The 19,223-nt window shown below is 36.1% G+C and overlaps 1 protein-coding gene across 1 annotated transcript; it reads right to left on the minus strand.

Moving 5' to 3' along the window:
- Positions 1–476: 476 nt before the first annotated feature.
- On the minus strand, positions 477–18,108 carry ankrd33ba (ankyrin repeat domain 33ba). The gene is made up of 6 exons (XM_028434823.1): positions 17,388–18,108; positions 6,345–6,474; positions 6,098–6,238; positions 4,370–4,511; positions 3,451–3,649; positions 477–2,740 (listed from the first exon to the last, which is right to left on the minus strand). Exons 1-6 carry the CDS (start codon positions 17,808–17,810, stop codon positions 2,195–2,197), a joined length of 1,581 nt encoding a protein of 526 aa, XP_028290624.1. The 5' UTR covers positions 17,811–18,108; the 3' UTR covers positions 477–2,194.
- Positions 18,109–19,223: the final 1,115 nt, after the last annotated feature.

Genomic DNA, 19,223 nt, shown 5'->3' on the forward strand with positions numbered 1-19,223 from the left:
AATCGCCACTATGACTAAGGAGCGTGAAATTGTGCTCTTGGAATTCCAGACAAAGCTGCTCTCGATCACTCAGTGCTCCATAATTTGGGATTCTTTTAATCTTTTAAGCAAACCTGACAGAAATGGGTTAGCTGTTTTTTAATTATGTAATCTGAGAGTGCATATGTTACAGAATGTCCATGCAGACAACCAGAGGTTTAAACTCCTATCAGTACATTTTAAATGAATTTGCCCCAAAATCAAAAAGTATTATTGTGCCTTAATGTGAAACTTCTTCATGGTTTTAAATAAGTTGTTAGACAAACCGCTACATTCACCAGTTGCAGGAGTTTTTATTAAGTTCATTCGTACACAAAACTCTCATACATCCCAATTCTTGCATTAAGCAATGCATTCAGGCATTTCCATACTTTTGAATTTGGATCCGAAGTCTGAAGAATCGAAGACATAAATTGCATGAAAAAAAAAATCCAAAGCGTAAGAAGGCTCATGTTACACAGGTAAGTAGTAACATCCAAAATACATTCAGGGTTTTTCATTTCTGAGGTCAAAAGCAAAATCGACTCAAAAAAGCAGTCGTTTATACTCTTTACAAAATGTGTTCATTGCATTCAGAAAGGCTTCACTGAATATTCTGATGACATTTAGCAAATATTTAGATATTTTCTCCCTTATTTAGTCTTCAGCTCCAGTGTAATCCCACGCACAACAAAAACACAAGTGCACCCTAAATGTTAAAAGCACTGACGGGGGCATCCAAATAAAAAGCAATAAATATTTGAAAAAATAAATAATCTAAAAACATTTCAAGTATTAAATCATCTGAGGGTAGACAGCATAAAGGACACACTTATCCTCTTGGAAAACTGAGCATAGAAAAGCTAAGATAGACTTTCATTCCACCTTTTTTTAAGAACATTGCTGCTGACTTCATCCTGGGCAAAAAAACCCAAATTCTTTAGAAAATACGCCTTCACTTTACTTTTGCCTCCAATAATTAATCAATCACGAACAACGTTTAGCTTTTTTGACAAAAGAATTATCCATTTCTTTTGATCAGCTTTCACAGGGACAGTGCAGCCATTTAGAAATGTGGACTATCTGCAGCATACGTGAAATAATATGATAATGAGCCTATTTTTGATGGCATTGTGGCAGAAACAGCTGCTTTAGCTAAGTAGCTAATCAATGGCAGCAGTTCTATCAACAATATTTAAGCTTGCAAATTGGACAATAATATTCTTTTAATGCTTTTTATCTTGTATCACATTTTAATTACTATTAGCTTAAAAAGAGACATGTTTTGTGCTACATTTCCAGCACCAGCAGCTGTACCTTAACCACTTAAAGTTGTACAGCAGTGTTTATGCTATGCTAACCTGAATAAGTTCAGCCAATTCCTTTGTAGGAAAAGTTGCCGTAAGTTGTTAAAAGTCACTTGACAATGCCGTGTTTGTCTAAGGCAGAGAAAGTAGTGTCATTTGAAGATCAGAAGGGATGATAAAATAGAAAGTACACTAGCCTACGTTATAGGGCAGCACAAATTTTAATCGTGATCACAATTTTAGTTGCTACGTTTAAATTAACCTGATCATCAACAATTTTTAGATGAAAAATACCTATTTATTCAGTTAGACATTGGTACATTTTTAATTATTGGGTTCAGTAAAAAAAAAAAATATATATATATAATTATATTGTAAAGCTTAATTTTGCACTGCAAACCTATTGTTTGTTTAAAAGTAGTGTATTAAAAACACATGTTTCCCTAATATGATAAATAATTGTGATTGCAATAATGATCAAAATAATCTTGTGCAGCCCTGGCCTACCTACGCTGGACATACAAGGGGGGCAAAGGGGGAAAAGTCACTCAATGTTTTGCGAGTTGTTTTTAATGAAAAAGTTGCTAACTTGGCAACACTGATCTAAATTGTAGAACACACATTGTAGTATGTTGTCGTGAAGTCCCCTGTGTGTTCACTTGCTGCACATAGTTAGCAGAGATGCAGCTATTTGTTGTTTTTTATCAATAAAACTAAATTTCGTTGTCCATGATTGATCTATAAAGGCAACAAAGGGCTGAAAAATCCAAAGAATTGAATTCCTATTCCTAAAGATCCACCTTCAAGGCCAATCCAGGTTTTTGTGCAACGATGAGTGAGTGTACAGTACGTTACATCCTATGAGGTAATTATTTCTGTTTCCCTGCAGCGAGATGTCTCTTAGTGACAGCCTCGAGCCGCCTCCTCTCAGCTTCCTCAGCTTTCTTCCGTTCCTCTTTTAGCTCCTTATACCGCCACTTGGGGATCTGCAGCAGCTCTTTCCCTCCGTCATTGACGGTGCTCTTTCTGCGAATCCTCTCCGGTTCATAAGTGGGAGTGGGGGCTTTTGACACCCTCACCTTTGGGATTGTGAATCCCGGCCTGACGCTGCTCCGTCTGAGCACCATGTGCAGAGGCAGCAGACTGGTTCTCCTCAGCTCCAGTGCTTCGCTACAGACCAACAAATCCAGACTGGAGCTCCTTTGTCGTGGAACTACGCCATGCATTTGAAGACTGGCTCGTCGGCCTGTAGAGTTCTTAGCCACCACTGTGACCCGAGAGTTCTGGAAGAGTTTGAGATGACTGTTCATCCTGTCAGGATTGATGCAGCGGAGCTCTTTGGCGCGCTGCTGGCGGATGATTTCTGGGACGGCGACGCGTCGTTTGCCCAAACATGGAGGACTATCAGGACACACCTGAAACAAAACCAACAGTAGTCAGACTTCACTCTTGTTACATGTTACTGTTCTGAAAATCACAGTAACATATACTGTAGCTTAAAGAATAACTAAACCCCTGCTTTCTCCTGACCTGCCACTGGAAGGAAAATAAAAAGAAATGCCTTGATTATGGGCGGGGCTCCTGGAGCAGTTAAGACACGCCCAGTCTATACTATAAAATCTCTCATGAACAATCTATGCTACGTGAACTAGCTAGTCACCACAGACTGTAGAGCCCACAGGTCCTACTTTTTCATAAAAGGGGTGGGGCTAACAGTGCTTGTTTGTGGTGCAAGATGGTCCCAAAATGTCATGATCTTGTTCTCAGCCAATAGCAAATATCAGTAGGTAGGGTTTTGTCTTTTTTTTCTGTGGTTTTGTTGTTTTGTCAGTTTGCAGTCATTTTTGTGTTTTTTGAGTCATTATGTGTGTTTTTGTTATTTATTGTGTTCTTGTTGTCATTTTGTGCATTTATGTTGTTGATTTGCATTTGTGGGGTTACTTTCTGTATTCTTTTTTTGTTTGTGCTTTTGTAGCTATTCTGTAATGTTTTTGTACTCATTTTTGTTTAAGTGGTTGTTGTGTCTGTCTTTGTTGTCATTTTTATGTTTTGAGTCATTGTGTTTATGTGAAATGCAAAATAAACTCAAATGTGCAGGTTTTTGTGGGGTAACTGAACTACTCACCGTATGGCAGGCGAGGGCTATGACAGGGCACCTCATGGCAGTTGTGATGGAAACCATGTGGTCGATAACGCCTTCATCCTCGGGGTTGGTGACATTGGCAATGTTAAAGATGGTCCTCATGGTGTCCGAGAGGCGCTTTAGACACCCACGAGGCTCCTGGGCTTTAACCACGAGTGAAGCCAAAGGTGGCCACTCAAAACTGGAAGAACGAGTGTCAACAAAGTCAATAAGTGGTTCTTAAGAACAAATATTGTTCTCTGAATTCCATTCATTCAATCCATAAATAATAATTTTAAAGAAAACACAAAGAAGGAGAATGGAATCCAATATTTTGTAAGAGTAATTTTCTGTTTTACAACAATGAAAACTTAATTAAATAATGTAAAACACGGAGGAGGCTCTATCGTGCCACAGAGCTGCTTTGCTAAATCTCCTACTCCAGAAAAAAAACATCAAGGTTACATAATAGTTACAACTATGAGATATATCAAGTTTTCCATTTTGGCGATATAGAAAATGACAATATCACCTATATTGATACATATATATATATATTTTCTGTAACTTATTTTGTATTAAAATACATGTTTTAGGAGTCGCTGCTTTTGCTACATCTTAGAACAGCATGAAAAACACAGTTTGATGGATTTCTCAGTGTGTCCTAAAACAGACCCTCCACTAAACAAGCCACACTAGAGAACTCACTCACACGTGCTGTCCCTTAAAGGAAAAAAAAAGCCAAACGTGGCGCATATTCTGCAGCCGTTTGTTAATAAATGTGTCTGAGTGGCATTTTGTATCGGCAAATTTAACCCTGAATTGTCTTTCTGGTCAGACTTCATTTAATTTAAAATTCTAGATTTATATCGAATATCGCTATTTTGAGAAAACATATTGGTTGTAGAATGTAGTGTTTTACCTGTATTTATCACAGTACTGAATAGGGCAGGGCCGTTCCATTATCCGTGTCATCACCCAGGCAGTTTCATAACGTCCCGTAAACACAGCCCACTCCCTGGCAGTCAGGTGGCGGCCATAGTCTCTGGCATCAAGAGAAGCTCCTACAAAAGAGATAGAGGAAACTTTAAAGGTGGTGGAGACATAGTGTAGGTCTCATAGATACAACCATCCATCCATTTTACAACCCGTTTGCTCCTTTTCAGGATCGAGAGGGTCTGCTGGTGCCTATCTCCAGTTTTCTTTGGACGCTAGGTGGGGGGGGGGGGTAAAGGTTGAAATTGACTTTGAAAATATTTTTGGGTCTCTACTGTAAACATTCTCTTACTGACATTGTCAGAAAAGCTTCACGCTCTGCATTGTGGGATGTGAAGTCCCGTAGATTGATGCATAGAAGGGATTTTACTTCATTCTTCCCGTGATTTCTTGTGCCAGACAAGGATGAAAGTGATTCACTTGACTTCATTTTTGTTCTACTTTGTTCTCAGTATTCCACAGGATATCACCTCACTCTGCGAGAAATTACATTGCCCATCTTTCCGTGTAAGCCCCCAAATAAACATTGTTTTGCCGTAACTTTCAGTCTGTGAAAACACCAGCAATGTGCAAACACAATAAATCACAGTAAAGAATGTAGCAAAAACACATCTATGCATCTGTTTACGGGACTCCACATCCCACAATGCAATGCAGGAAACATTACGTTAAAGGCCCATGTATATATATATATATCTTCCTTTTTATCTGCTGCTGAAACTCTGCAAATTTCCCCTTTGTGGGACTAATAAAGGTTATCTTTATCTTTTTTTCCAATAATCTCTTTCAAGCTAAAATTTCAACCTCTTACATCTTTTTTTGAGCAAATTATTTGATTTATTGATCTATTAGGTAAAAAATAAAATAAAATAAATAGTAAATACAAAATCTATTTATGAGACAATAAGTCATACTTGTGAGATGCTATCTCTTAATTATGAGATACTAAGTAATGATTAATTATGCTATCTCATAAATATACTCTCATATCTCATAATTATAGTATCATAATAAGCAGCATAATAATAGCATACTATAATTAAGACTTGTCATTATTATGACTTAGTATCTCATAATTATGACTTGGCATCTCATATTTAAGGATTAATTAATTATGCTATCTCATAATTATGAGATACTATCTCAAGTATCATAATTATAGTGTCATAATAAGCAGCATAATAATAGTATATCATAATTATGACTTTGTATCTCATAATTATGACTTTGTATCTCATAATTATGACTTTGTATCTCATAATTATGACTTGACATCTCATATTTAAGTATGAATTATTTATGCTATCTCATAATTATGAGATACTATCTCAAGCCTCTTAATTATAGTGTTATAATAAGTAGCTGAATAATAGTATCTCATAATTATGACTTAGTATCTCTTAATTATAACTTGAGATTTGTATTATTATTGAACTTTTTGTGGGTTTTTTTTACTGGTGGGAATGGGCTTCCATGATGAGGCCTAAACTATGTCTTTATCAATAGAAAAATGATTGTCTCCAGCAGCTTTGATAAGATGAAGTGTCCAACAACACGATCCAATTATGCGATTTCATCCTCTCCACCACCAATTTCTGAAGCTAGTTTCTGATAAATCCTTTGGTTGTCGTGGACTCTTCTTCTCTTTCTTTACCTGCCATCATAAGCGAGCGCACACAGTCCACCCTGCCCTGCATGGCAGCTTTCATCAACGCTGTGAAGCCGTGACAGTTTCTCCTTTCAATGTCCAGCCCAGAGTAGTAGTTCAACAGGTAGTTGGTGATTGTTATGTGGCCTTAAAGAACAAAGAGACAAAGTTAACTTAACACTCATATTTTAGACGTGATAACAGGCCATGCTTCTCTCAGAAGTGTGTTTGTGTGTGTGTGTGTGTGTGTTACCTGCTTGTGCAGCAGTAATGAGGGCCGTATTCCCCTCGCTGTCCTGCCAGTTGACATCCAGGTATGGACACTGAGCCAGCGAAATGACCACGTCGACAAATCCTTGGTAACAAGCGACCAAAAGCCCAATCTGTGACATCACAGGAAGAAGTTAAAAAAGATCGCTCAGAGGCGTGAGAGGGAATCACCTAAAACAGTGTTTCTCAAATGGGGGTACGTGGGAGAGAAAGCATTAAAAATATGGGGTTTTATAATGTTTATTTTCAGTTAAAAACGATAATCATACTAAATATTATCAGCAACGCACAAAACAACAGTAAAAACACTAAATAAGAGAAAAATATACTGAATGATAAAAAGAACAAACGACAACAAAATACACAAAGTGACACTAAAAACTCATGCACTAAAAAACTATTACCAGCAACCCACAAAATGAGAGACAAATACACAAAATCACTACAAAATACACAAAAAAATAACAGAGAAACATACAAAATGACATAAGAAACAACCAAAAACACACACATTGAAATAGAATAATTTAAATAATACCAACAACACGCTAAAATCACAACAAAAGCACACAAAATAAGAGAAAAATATACTGAATAATAAAAAGAACGGAAAAAACAACAACAAAATACACAAAATTACACCAAAAACACACACGGGGAAAGAATAATTTAAATAATACCAACAACACACAAAAACTACAACAAAAAAACACAAAATAAGAGAAAAATATACTAAATGATACAAAGAACAGACAAACGACAACAAAATACACAGAGTGACACTAAAAACTCGTGCACTAAAAAAGAAAAATACTTACTATTACCAGCAACACACAAAACGACAACGAAGACACACATAAATGAGAGCAAAATACACAAAATCACTACAAAATACATAAAAAATAACAGATAAACCTACAAAAAGATATAAGAACCAATCAAAAACACACACACTGAGATATAATAATTTAAATAATACCAACAACACACAGAAACGATAACAAAAGCGCACAAAATAAGAGAAAACTATACTGAATAATAAAAAGAATAGAAAAAACAACAACAAAATAAACAAAATTACACCAAAAGCACACACAGGGAAAGAATAATTTAAATAATATCAACAACACACAAAAATTACAACAAAAACACAAAAAATAAGAGAAAAGTATACTAAAGAAAAGAGAAGCAACAATAAAATACACAAAATGACACAAAGAACACACACTGAGTGAAAACATTTTTTATAATACCAACAACACACAAAAACAACAACAAAACGCAGAAAATAATCAAAAAATATACTCAATAACAGAAAGAACAGAAAAACAACAACAAAATGACACAAAGAACACACAAAATATGACAGAAATGTCAGTCTTGGTCCCACACCAGGTGAGAGATGACCATAAATGATAAAATCTATAGACATAAATGATTTCAGGAGGCAATAAATACTGTTTCTTCCACTTATTTACAAAATGTGTCTTTATCACTCATTTATTCCATCATTATGCTCTATAGTTATTTTTTCATATAATTCTGAGCAATCTGAGGTTTAGTTGGACAAAGGTGATACTTGATACAAAAAAGTTTGAGAACCACTGAAAAGGAAAGGAAGCGAGGCTAAAAAGCTAACATTTGGAAATAAACATAAATATAATGCACAGTCCACACCGCCTCTGCACATCTTCCAAAAGTAATATCTGTAATAAAACATGTTGTTTTTTCATTGGGAGACTTTAAACATTATCAGAAAAACAAGCTCCCTATAGATCCAGATCTCTAACTCTTTGATGGTGTTTGTAGACTTTAGCGCGGATGTGTTTTGCGTTTGTTCGTGTTAGCATAGGTACCCTTTTGTACGTGTGTGTGTGTGTGGACCGATGTGTAGTCAGTGTGTGGCTCCATGTGTGTGCGTGACTGGAAAACTCCTATAAAAGTTGTGAGCTTTCCGGAAGCGAAGGCACACACTTCTTCAGCCAAGACAAACAAGCAGAAGCCAGGACAGGTTTACACAGATCATGTGATCATCCATGTGTTTATCATTCATACATCCACTGCATTCATTAGACAGATGTGTATCAATAAGACAGTATAGATGCATACATGGACCATAATAGTGTATATGCAAAATTGTATTTCATGAGTTTGGAGGTTACATGAAGCCCAACATACCACACGAAACTCCAGAAACACAGAAAATGCACAAAATGTCAATAAAAGTACACAAAATGATAAGAAAGACACACTAAAGAACCACTTAATAAAATAAAATGAGTACAAAAACAACAACATATACAAAAGTACAACAAAGACACAAAATGCCAACAAAATTGTCCAAAATGACAGAAAAATGCACAAAATGACAACAGTTACACAATAGATCTAACAAAAACACACATAATGACACATTTTTATCTCACTTATTCCATTTATAATTTTAAATACTTTTAAACGTAATTAAATGTTCACTTATTTAAAGTGATAGTGAGGTAAAACTGGGTTCTCAGGACGTCAGTGTTTGTGTCTCTGCTGATTGGCTGTTCTGTGTGCCATGTGCTCGTACAGTAAACACCTTTATACTGAGATTATGTGATTAACCAGGTCTGCAGTGCAATGTTAGGCACAGTAAACAGGCTTCATAAAACATATCACTTTTAAAAGTGTTATTATGACAGTTACAGTCGCTGTTTGATAGTTTGAGGTTGTGCACTAAAGTTAAATTTGATGGCTTTTAATTCTGTGTATATCGTTAAATTAATATTGTCTTCCTTTTTCTCTGCTACTGTACCAAAATACCTTAATTTAGATTTGTATAAGGATGATGGTGATCACTGTTTTTGTCTATATCTGGATGTCATACCCTACAGTTCTAAATAAAAATGATGGTAAAACTATTGGACTGCTTTCTTAAACCTACCCGGGGTGGACTGACCATCGGTGGGCCGTCGACCCAAAGTGTGCCGGTCCGGTTCGCTATGTTTTTTTTTGTGGGGGGGTGTTTGACAAACCACTGGAGGCAGGCTAGGTAACAGGTGGCCAAAAATGGTCCAAAAGTGGGGAAAACGTGGCAAGAAAAGAGTGAAAAGTGACTAAAATAGGGCAAAAGCTGTCAAGAATGGCCAAAAAAAATGGGCAAATAAAGAGGTGGTATGTAATGGAAAAAGGTAGCTTAAATAAGCAAAATGTGGCAAACAGTAGTGAAAAAGGGCAAAAACATGGAGCAAAAAGAGGCAAAATGTTGAGAATAAAGGAGACAAGTGGTATTAATTGGGCAAAAGTTAGATTATTTGGATAAAAAGTGGCTAAAAATGTTTTAAATTTGATTAAAGTGTCAAAAAGAACTTGCAAAAATAGATAATAGAAAATCATTGGTATTTATTGGCAAAAGGTTGCTAATGTCGGAAAAAAGTGTCAGAAATTTTTGAAAAGGGGCAAAATTGGGACAAAGGAAGTTGCAAAATGGTCAAATGAAATAGGTAAAAAGTTTCCCCCTTTTTAAGGTTTTCAGGGAGAATAATAATTAAAATTACGATATAAAGAGCCACATGTTGAGCATCACTGACTTAATAACAACTTCTATGTGGCATCCGCTGATAGTGGGCTGGTCTGGACACAAAATGCCAGGGATACATTTTTGACCCAGTCCACCCTGACCCTGACCCTACCTGAAAACTCATTATAATATTACTACACACTACATTACTATTAGCACAAAGGATTTTTTTTGGGTAGGATGATGAAATTAAAAAGCCAAATAAACCTTAAAATCTATATATATATATATCGTCTTCATTAGCATTTAAACTGATCTGTTTTGGCATAAAGTAAAAACAAGCCAGCTGTACTTTCACCAATAAAAAAGGTGGATATATTCATATATTCAACAGGATGGCTGCTGTCCGACTGTCTGCAGAAGATTTACCCTCACTGGCACAGATTTACGTAGGCCTCGCTCACCTTTCTGTCTCAGACTCTCTCTTTCAGACGCAGACACACATTCCTGCCATCTCCACAGTTTTCCTGGGATGTACTTAAACGGAAAGCCCTGCAGCGTGTCTGTAGCCATCTCAGTCTGCTCTGGGTTTTTTTTATGGGACTTTTCTGTTCTGTCTACAAGCATGCACTCACACAGCTCAGCTCATTCTAGAACAGAAGAGCAGAACTCTATTTGTCATTGCAAATGCAATAAGGAGTGCAAAAAAAATAAATAAAAATAAATCAGAGTGTGCAAAAGCTGCAAAAAAGATATTTACAACAGTAATGAAATTTCACTGAATCCAAATGTACCCACCATGGGACAATTTCAACTACATTTTTGTGATCACATCTATGGAGGTAGATTTGTGTCTTTATTATTCAATAAATAAATAAAAAAAAAAAACCTTGCAATCAAAAAAAAAAATGTTAAATTCAATCAAAGAAAAAGTGTTCAAATGCAAACAAATATTTGAGACCCAAATAATTGCATTAAAACACTTTTTTTCTTTGATTGAAATGTTTTATTTTTTGATTGAATAATAAAAACACAAATCCACCTCCATACACATCGACAAATAATACAAATACAGTAGGCCAGATTAATATAATGTGTTAAAATGTTGTCTCCATACAAACTTTAATTTGCAGTCAGGAGACAAAAATGCATAATTCGGGTTTTGATATATTATTAGCCCCACAGACACAAAGACACAGACACATAGACACACTGAGTAATCTGGGGAATATCCAGAGCTAGGAATAGAAAGGTTTAGCCTTATCAGTCAGAAGGACGAGGGAGGGGGTAGGGGGAGGGGGGGAGGGAAGACATTGTGTATCTACAGTTAATGTTACACTGCATCCAGATAAAATAACACAATGCTCACTGTGAACTACACAATTCATTGACACACACATGGGAGCTGCTATACGTAGACCTACAGTGTATAGAAGCTCATTAGTGCCACATTCCTGCTCAGTATTTGACACCTTGCTGAGGAGCAGCAGTAGTGTGCAGCCACTGTGCAGCACACAGGGATTATTCTGTGTCAAAGGCTCGCTGTGGTTAGGACGGAGGCACAAGACGCCTTTCACTAACCTCACACAGCCCTGCTGTCTATAGCAGGGAATCAAGTCAACAACCATTCAATTACAAGTTCACTCACACAGAGAAGGCATAAAGTGTACTACAGTTGAACCAAAATATTACTGATTATTATTATTATTATTAATAATAATAATAATATTGAGTGTCATTTGCACATTACTTTTGTTACAAACGAACAACGCTAAAAAACTAAATATTCTGGTTCATCTTTTCCATTACTTTTGTTACAAACGAACATAAACGATTAAAAAAAATGCACTGTATATGTCTGTATAATATTTTCATATATTGAAAAACCAAATGTGAAGTTTAAAATGTTATTTTGTGAAGGAGAGGTAGGCACCTATAAGTTCCTTGAACTTGTGCCTACTCCTTATGAGCACTTTCTCCTTTAAATACATGTTATGTATTGTACATAAAATGTGTTTTTTTTTATGTAGCTCAAAAAAATAAATAAACAAACAAAACATTGTTTTTTTTGTTTTTTGCTGGTGATTGTTTCTGTTTTGTTGTTTTTTGTTGTTGTTTTTTTCTTGTAATTCATGTCTGACCTACAACTCTACATTTTTTGCACTATTATCTATGTAAATATTGGTTTTGGTTTCTACTGTCTGCTCTTGTATTATTATGTTGCTTCAAAGGTGAAATCCCCCTGGCAACCAATAAAAGAGTATTCTATTCTATTCTATTCTATTCTATTCTATTCTATTGGTCTGACGTCAAAACTACAAAAGTATGTAGAGCGCTCACATTAGATAGTATGGAAAGATTGAGTACATGAGAAATACCTGCACACAAGTCATACTCAACCGCCCCATGATGCATTGCGTCTATGGACCAGCTTCAAGCTAAGAGTGAAACATCCCCTTTTCAAAATAAAAGCATCTTTTCTTGTCTTCCATTGGTTTTTGAACCCTTTTGTAAATAGGGCTCTTATTTTGAAATTAACCAGAGGTTTTGTCAGTAGCACAATGGAGGGTCTCCCAAAATCTCCAAAATGTCGGCATTAAATGTGTTTCCGTGAGTTTAATGTGCACATTTGATATTCTACTTGGTCACTTTAAAATGTTTTCAGAATTTTTTTCAGAATCAACAGAGATATTTAGCCTCAGTGTGTTTCAGGTTTTTGTCATTGTAGGTTCCAAATGCATCTTGGGAAACTTGGAAGTATACTTCAGTGGGAACGGTCATCATACTAATCATACTTATAGTATATACTGTAGTAGACAGTATATACTCATTGAGTTTGTAGTGCATAATATGCATAATTTTGAACACAGTCATGGTCTTTCTGTTAGCTCTGCAACTTTACTCAAACATGCAAACAAATTGTAGTATTTTCCAATACTGTACTCCATTATGTATGTGTAATTTGTGTATTTATTGGTGGTATAACCAAGACGACGGTGCTATGATGAGTTACTGATTGTTATTTATTTTAACGTGATAGCCGATTCGGGTTTAGAATTAGACATTGAAAGTGGATTATTTGGGGTATAATGGGCGCAGGAGGTGGTGCTTGAAACTTCACCTTCATTCAAAGTGGGGAACACCCCAAAAAAGTCTAAGAACCACTGGTCTACACGTACTGCGCCATGTTTTCTCGGAAAGAAGTGGTCATGTGACCAGGTACGTCATGTTCTGTGACTACATGTTTCCATTGCGCTTTTGCGATACATGTCACTGTGGAAACATCTGAAAAACCTCCTCATGGAAGCATAAAAACTTTTTTGTGATATTTGAGTGTTTTTTGGAAATTCAGGTGTTTCCATTACTAGTTTTTTTTTTTTTTTAACGCTATTTAGATTTTGCACATCTCCAAAGGTAATGGAAACGCAGCTAAATATAGGCTTTGCAGTCGGCAGAAACGAAATGCATTTTATAAAAAATGTTTGTGTCCTTTCCTAGACCGGCCTCAATCACAAACACCAGAAGCACCAGTGACACACAGTAACACAGTCATCCTGCTCTGTGGTTCTGTCAATAAAGCCGCTGTTAGGCTGGCTCTGTTTGCAGCTGAGTTTTCACATGGCCGTACAAAATCAGATGCTGATGACTGACAGACACTTTGATTTTTCCACTTGTTAGCAGCGTCATACTTGCAGCAACACATTTCTATATCTGCCTGTGCATCATAGTCTGTTTGGCGATGTGTGCGTGTGCCAGCTGCTCGCTTTCAGTCCATGTGACGTAATGTGAATGTGTGTTGGCATTGATGCAGTCATATGCACGGTCACTGTATTCGTTTGTCACCTGATTTTGGCTCATTGACCCGTGAGTTACCCATCGGTGTCTAAGTCTGTGTACGTGAGGGTTGTGCAGGGGTGTGTGAATTTATCAGTTGTGTAATATTGGGTCAACTGTGCCTGGGAACACAGATATTATAATTTGGTTATTGACAGTAAAGCACATGCTGTTTGACAGCAAACACCCAGCAGACATAGATCTCACACTATTTTCCTTTTTCACTTGATTGACGTCAATAATCATAGAGCATAAAAAAATAAAAGTTGTCTCTTTTGATGAGTAATGGTAGAAAATGTACATGACCTATTTTAGGACCTATTTAGTTTGCAAGCAAACATCCACATTTCTTTTTAAACAGTATCATAACGTTTCATTTATTCAGACAACTGTTACTTAGGAAATACAATTTTATCTCCTGTTTCGACTGTCAACTGCCAGTCTTCATCAGAGGCGTCTGCTGATCGCTTTGTTGTTTCCTTTTAAGTTTCCTTTGAAGTTTTCTTGACCTCTGCGTAGTAATTGCGGCAAGATTAGTTTTTAATAATGTGTTATGGTTTAATTTATTCAGATAACTTTTACTTAGGGAGTCTACTTTTATCTCATCACATTTTTCGACTGTCAACTGCCAGTCTGATCGCTTTGATGTTTCCTTTGAAGTTTCCTTGACTTCCACGTAGTAATTTCGACAAATTTGTTTTTGTCTTTTTTTTAATAGTATGTTAAAGTTTCATTTATTCAGATAACCATTACTTAGGAATAGAACATATCAAAGTGATCAGCAGATGCCTCTGATGAAGATTGGCAGTTGACAGTGGAAAAATGTTAGGAGATCAAAGTGGATTTCCAAGTAACAGTTGTCTGAATAAATTAAACCTTAAAAAACTATTCAAAAGGAAGGATTTTTTTTTTTTTTGTTGCTGGAATTACTTTGCAGAATTCAAGGAAACTTCAAAGGAAACAACAAAGCGATCAGAAGACGCTTTTGACAAAGACTGGCAGTAGACAGTCGAAAAATGTCAGAAGATTAAAGTAGACTACCTAAGTAACAGTTGTCCTAATAAATAACATTTTAACATAGTATTCAAAAAGAAGACAAAAAAATCTTGCTGGAATGTACTATCAGTACTTGTTTAAAAATGCAATATTGACACTTTCACTGCATTTACTGTTATGTATGATGATGTTTGCTCTCATTATCACCTCTGGAGTGCTGCTGATGACCCTGACAGGAAACAGCAGCAGCCGCCTTTGTTTTTCATTGTCCCTCACACGCTACTGTTCCAAGTGTTCTGCTATAAGAGGATGTTGACATCTGCTTCAGGACGTGTTTCCTGTCAAACCTGCATTGTGTCCCTAATGTCTGCACAACCCCACGGACACATTCTATATGCACACATCCTGACCCTAGGCTGATATTATGTAAGTTGCTTTAGTGTTTTAAAAGACACAACGCAGCATTTCTGTCGACATGAATCAGTGAGATTTGACCCTGATGCAGATTCACTGGAATCCCTTCCTTTTACCTGTTTTTAGGGCTGGGCAATATATCGAGATTCAAGATATGTTGAGTTTTCTATTTTGGCGATATAGAAGATTACGATATCAATATATATATTTCATATCTAATTTTGTATTAAAATACAGGATAAAATGCAAATTTAAATGGATTACTGAGTGCGTTAACTCAGTCCTTCCCCTAAACAAGCCACACTACAAAATGAAACAGTTTGGTCGAGAGTAAAAAAGGTTTTCACAGTTTTAAAGAATCAAAAAATTGCACAATGTTCAGTATAAATCGCTGTGATTGCCTGCTATAATACAGTTGTGTCGACATATCAGGCCCAGATGCAGCAAACATTGTGGAATTCATGACATTTAAAAAGCGTCCCGTGTCATTAACAACACTGCTGTGATTGCTCCAGGGCTCGTGGTTTGCTATTTAATCTGTTTCACCACCACACACTCTCCCTACAAATTGAAGCAAAAGCAGTAAAACACATACTTGCATCAACACAACAAGTATAGCAGTTTGTGCAACACACATGCACAAAGGATGGAGTGTTTAAAACATGAGAGAGACTCCTCTGTTTTTAATGAGCTTTAGTTTGCACGATGTCGTGAAAATGAGGCCTGTCACAAATAAAAAATAATTAAAGAAACAAGTTTAGGAGTGAAAAGGAGACATGATGGTGTGTAAGCTTTGCACCACCTGATGTGTCTCATATATCTTATTTCTAAACAAATCTGAACAATGACCATTTGGATTCAATCAATGTGAGTGTTTTTTTATACAATAAATCACAGTGTTTCTATAGGTCAGGACCCAGATAACCTTTGTCTTTTCTAGTTTCCTTGTGTTAAATTTACACGAGGATAATTACATCTAATTGTAAATATGTAAAGTCATATTTTCTGTCTCTTCTGCAACATGAACAGAGATATTTGGTTATTTAATGAGGTATATAATTACAGTTAAATATATCTTATAGTTATTCCACTCTCCCATCATTTCATTAATGAATTGTAAAACATTTTTTTAATTTGTATCCAACTTTTTCCTGTGACTTATGTGTTGACTATGTGTGCAACATCCTGTGTGATAAATAAATAAAACAAAAAGGTAAAGATAAGCGGGAGAATATGGGTGGATGGATATAGGTAGAGATATGGATGTTGCCAGGTTGGTTTATCGGAGTATTTATAGTATTTCACAATACACATGTTCACCCTAAATACACAGGTAGACCATTACATGCTTGTAATGAACAGACAACTTAGACCAGAGGTTTCCAACCTTTTTCTGGTCATGACCTCATTTTAATATCACATGATCATGTTTGTTAAAGTGTACTATGAATTTTATTTGAACAAGATTTATTTTTGAAAAAGTTTAAGTATAAAATACAGATGTTTGATATTGTGTGTGATGTGTTTATTTGAAAAATAATATATTTATTAATTTTTTATTATTTTTGACCAATTACTCAACATTTCGGCGACCCTACATGGGGTCACGACCCCAAAGGTTAAAAAACACTCAAACTTTATTGTTATATTATACAATATTTTATACATTTGTGTAGTTTAAACTTATTTGAAGTATCCAAACAGCTGACTTAATTGTATTGGGAAGAACTATGTTTTCTTTCTTTATTTCATTCATGAATTTGACTTATTTCTACTGTGTGAAGAGTTCTTTTTTTTTTTTTTTTTCCTGCTGTGCCAACAATCTGAATGTCTGTGGAGGTATAATAATAATAATAATAATAATAATAATAATAATAATAATAATTATAATAATAAAAAAAACAATGTAATAAAAAAGTTTACTTCAATCAAAAATAAATATTTCCAATCAAAGAAAAAAACATGCTAAAGTGCAAAAAATAAAATAAAAAAGAATTTATTTGATTGAAAAGTGTGTGTGTGTGTGTGTGTGTGTGTGTGTGTGTGTGTGTGTGTGTGTGTGTGTTTTAAAAATAGAATAATAAAGACATCCATAAATGTCCACATAGGACCAAAATAATGTTGTGTCTTATCATATTAGGCACAAGAAAGAGACAAACAACAAAATTACCCAAATAGTTGCCCATGATATCTGTCATCTGCAAAAGCATGTAAACAAAGCTGTCACATTAAGTTTTACGCAAGTCTCCAAATGCGTAAAAGTGTCCCCCACGTGTGCCTTACCCTGTTGTTCTTGTCAGCCTCGTTCACGTCCTCCTCCTTCAGCCCATGTCGGATCATGATCCGGACTATCGCGGCGTTGTTGCTGCAGCACGCCTGGAAGAAGGACAGCGGCTCCGGGCTCTGCGGGGACGGCGTGCGCTCCGAGTCCGCGAACGCGTCATCTGGAGGATAGAAAGAGTCGTCGGACGCGATGCTCCGACAATCGGCCAAGTCCTCAAAGTCAACTTCCTCAAAGTCATCTTCATCCTCCTCCTCTTCTTCATCCTCCTCCTCACACGAGCCGTGGTAGTCCTCTTCGTCGCAGTGGGACAGCGGCTCCTCGGTTATGGTGGGTTGGATCTGTCCTTTTGGCGGCTTGTGGAGCTGTTTGACCCGGACCGACGAGGCGCCTCCTCCATCCCTGTCGTCCGTGATCAGAACCATCTAAGCCCGGAGCCCAGCGCACACATCAGAGATCAGACTACACTATTGTTAGAATCAAAATAAGAACTACACTGCCATTCAAAAAGTCTGCGCATCATGAGGAATAAATCCAACCATAGGATCATCTGCGTTAATCCGAGTTAAGAAAACCTGTTTATAGTAGAAGCCTCCGTCATCTGAAAGCATGGAAACAACATAAATTGAAAATATAAAGAGCGAAGCTGGGAAACTACCGTTACGCACACTTTCGGTTCCACACAGAGCGGATAGAGACAGCAGCCTGTTCACCTATAGTCCACTAATCCGATTAAAGACGACTGGGACACTTCCCTCCCCCTTTTATTTCCCTTTGTGTGTGTGTGTGTGTGTGTGTGTGTGTGTGTGTGTGTGTGTGTGTGTGTGTGTGTGTGTGTGTGTGGCAGATGGATTCCTCTCCTGGATTGAATCCAAACCCTTGGGGAAACATACCATATCCATAAGGGGGTTTAGTCCATGTTCATGGTGTGCACCATGTGTGTGTACTATGTGTGTGTGTAGTGCACTTACTGATTTGGTAACCTAGTTATCTAAGATTCAGATGGATGCTCATGCTATTCCCACCAGAAAAAGAAGTTAAACACTAATAGAAAAAAAAATCTTGATGTTATCTCATAATTCAGAGATACGATCTCATAATTCTAAATACAAATATTAGATATTATTTATGACTTAGTATCTCATAATCATTACTTAGTATTGCACAAGTTAATAATGCAATACTATCTCTAAATGATGACTTAATATCTCATAATTATGACTAACTCTTAGATATTACTGACTTAGTATCTCATAATTAGGAGATAGTATCTCACAAGTTAATTACGAGATACTGTCTCATAATTATGACTTAGTATCTCGTAATTTTGACTAACAACTATGATATATTTTACAACTTTGTATCTCATAGTTATGAGATAGTATCTCACAAGTATCTCACAAGTTAATTTTGATATACTATCTTATAAATATGACTTAAGGCTATATAGTAAAGCATATTTTTCAAAAAATTCAAAAAATAAAAATTGAGTTAAGACCATCATTAGACCCGAAAAACTACGGCCAATATAAAATGAGTATGCAGTAAGTATGCAGTAAAACACAAAAAATGACAAAAACCCAAAATAGAAGGTAAGGCTATAGTAAGGCAACATTTAAAAAAAAATTTCAAAACATAAAAATTGAGTTAAGATCATCATTAGACCTTAAAAACTACTGCAAATATGATGCACATACTTAAAATGGGTTAAGTATGCAGTAAGGCACAAAAATAAAAAATCACCCAACTTCAGAGGTAAGACTATGGAAGCCCGTTTCCGCCACTAAAAAAAACAAAAAATCACCAAGGAAAGTCATAATTATGAGAAACAAAGTCAT

Source organism: Gouania willdenowi, chromosome 20, assembly GCF_900634775.1.
Source record: "Gouania willdenowi chromosome 20, fGouWil2.1, whole genome shotgun sequence".
Lineage (NCBI taxonomy): Eukaryota > Metazoa > Chordata > Actinopteri > Blenniiformes > Gobiesocidae > Gouania > Gouania willdenowi.

What these genes read in the sequence shown, in the direction of transcription:
- ankrd33ba (XM_028434823.1), bottom strand. Translation starts at nt 17,810, where the DNA reads ATGGTTCTGATCACGGACGACAGGGATGGAGGAGGCGCCTCGTCGGTC. An exon ending in AGGCTGACAAGAACAACAGG is followed by an intron (nt 6,475 to 17,387) that starts GTAAGGCACACG and finishes GTGATGTCACAG; the next exon opens with ATTGGGCTTTTGGTCGCTTG. An exon ending in CAGTACTGTGATAAATACAG is followed by an intron (nt 3,650 to 4,369) that starts GTAAAACACTAC and finishes TCGTTCTTCCAG; the next exon opens with TTTTGAGTGGCCACCTTTGG.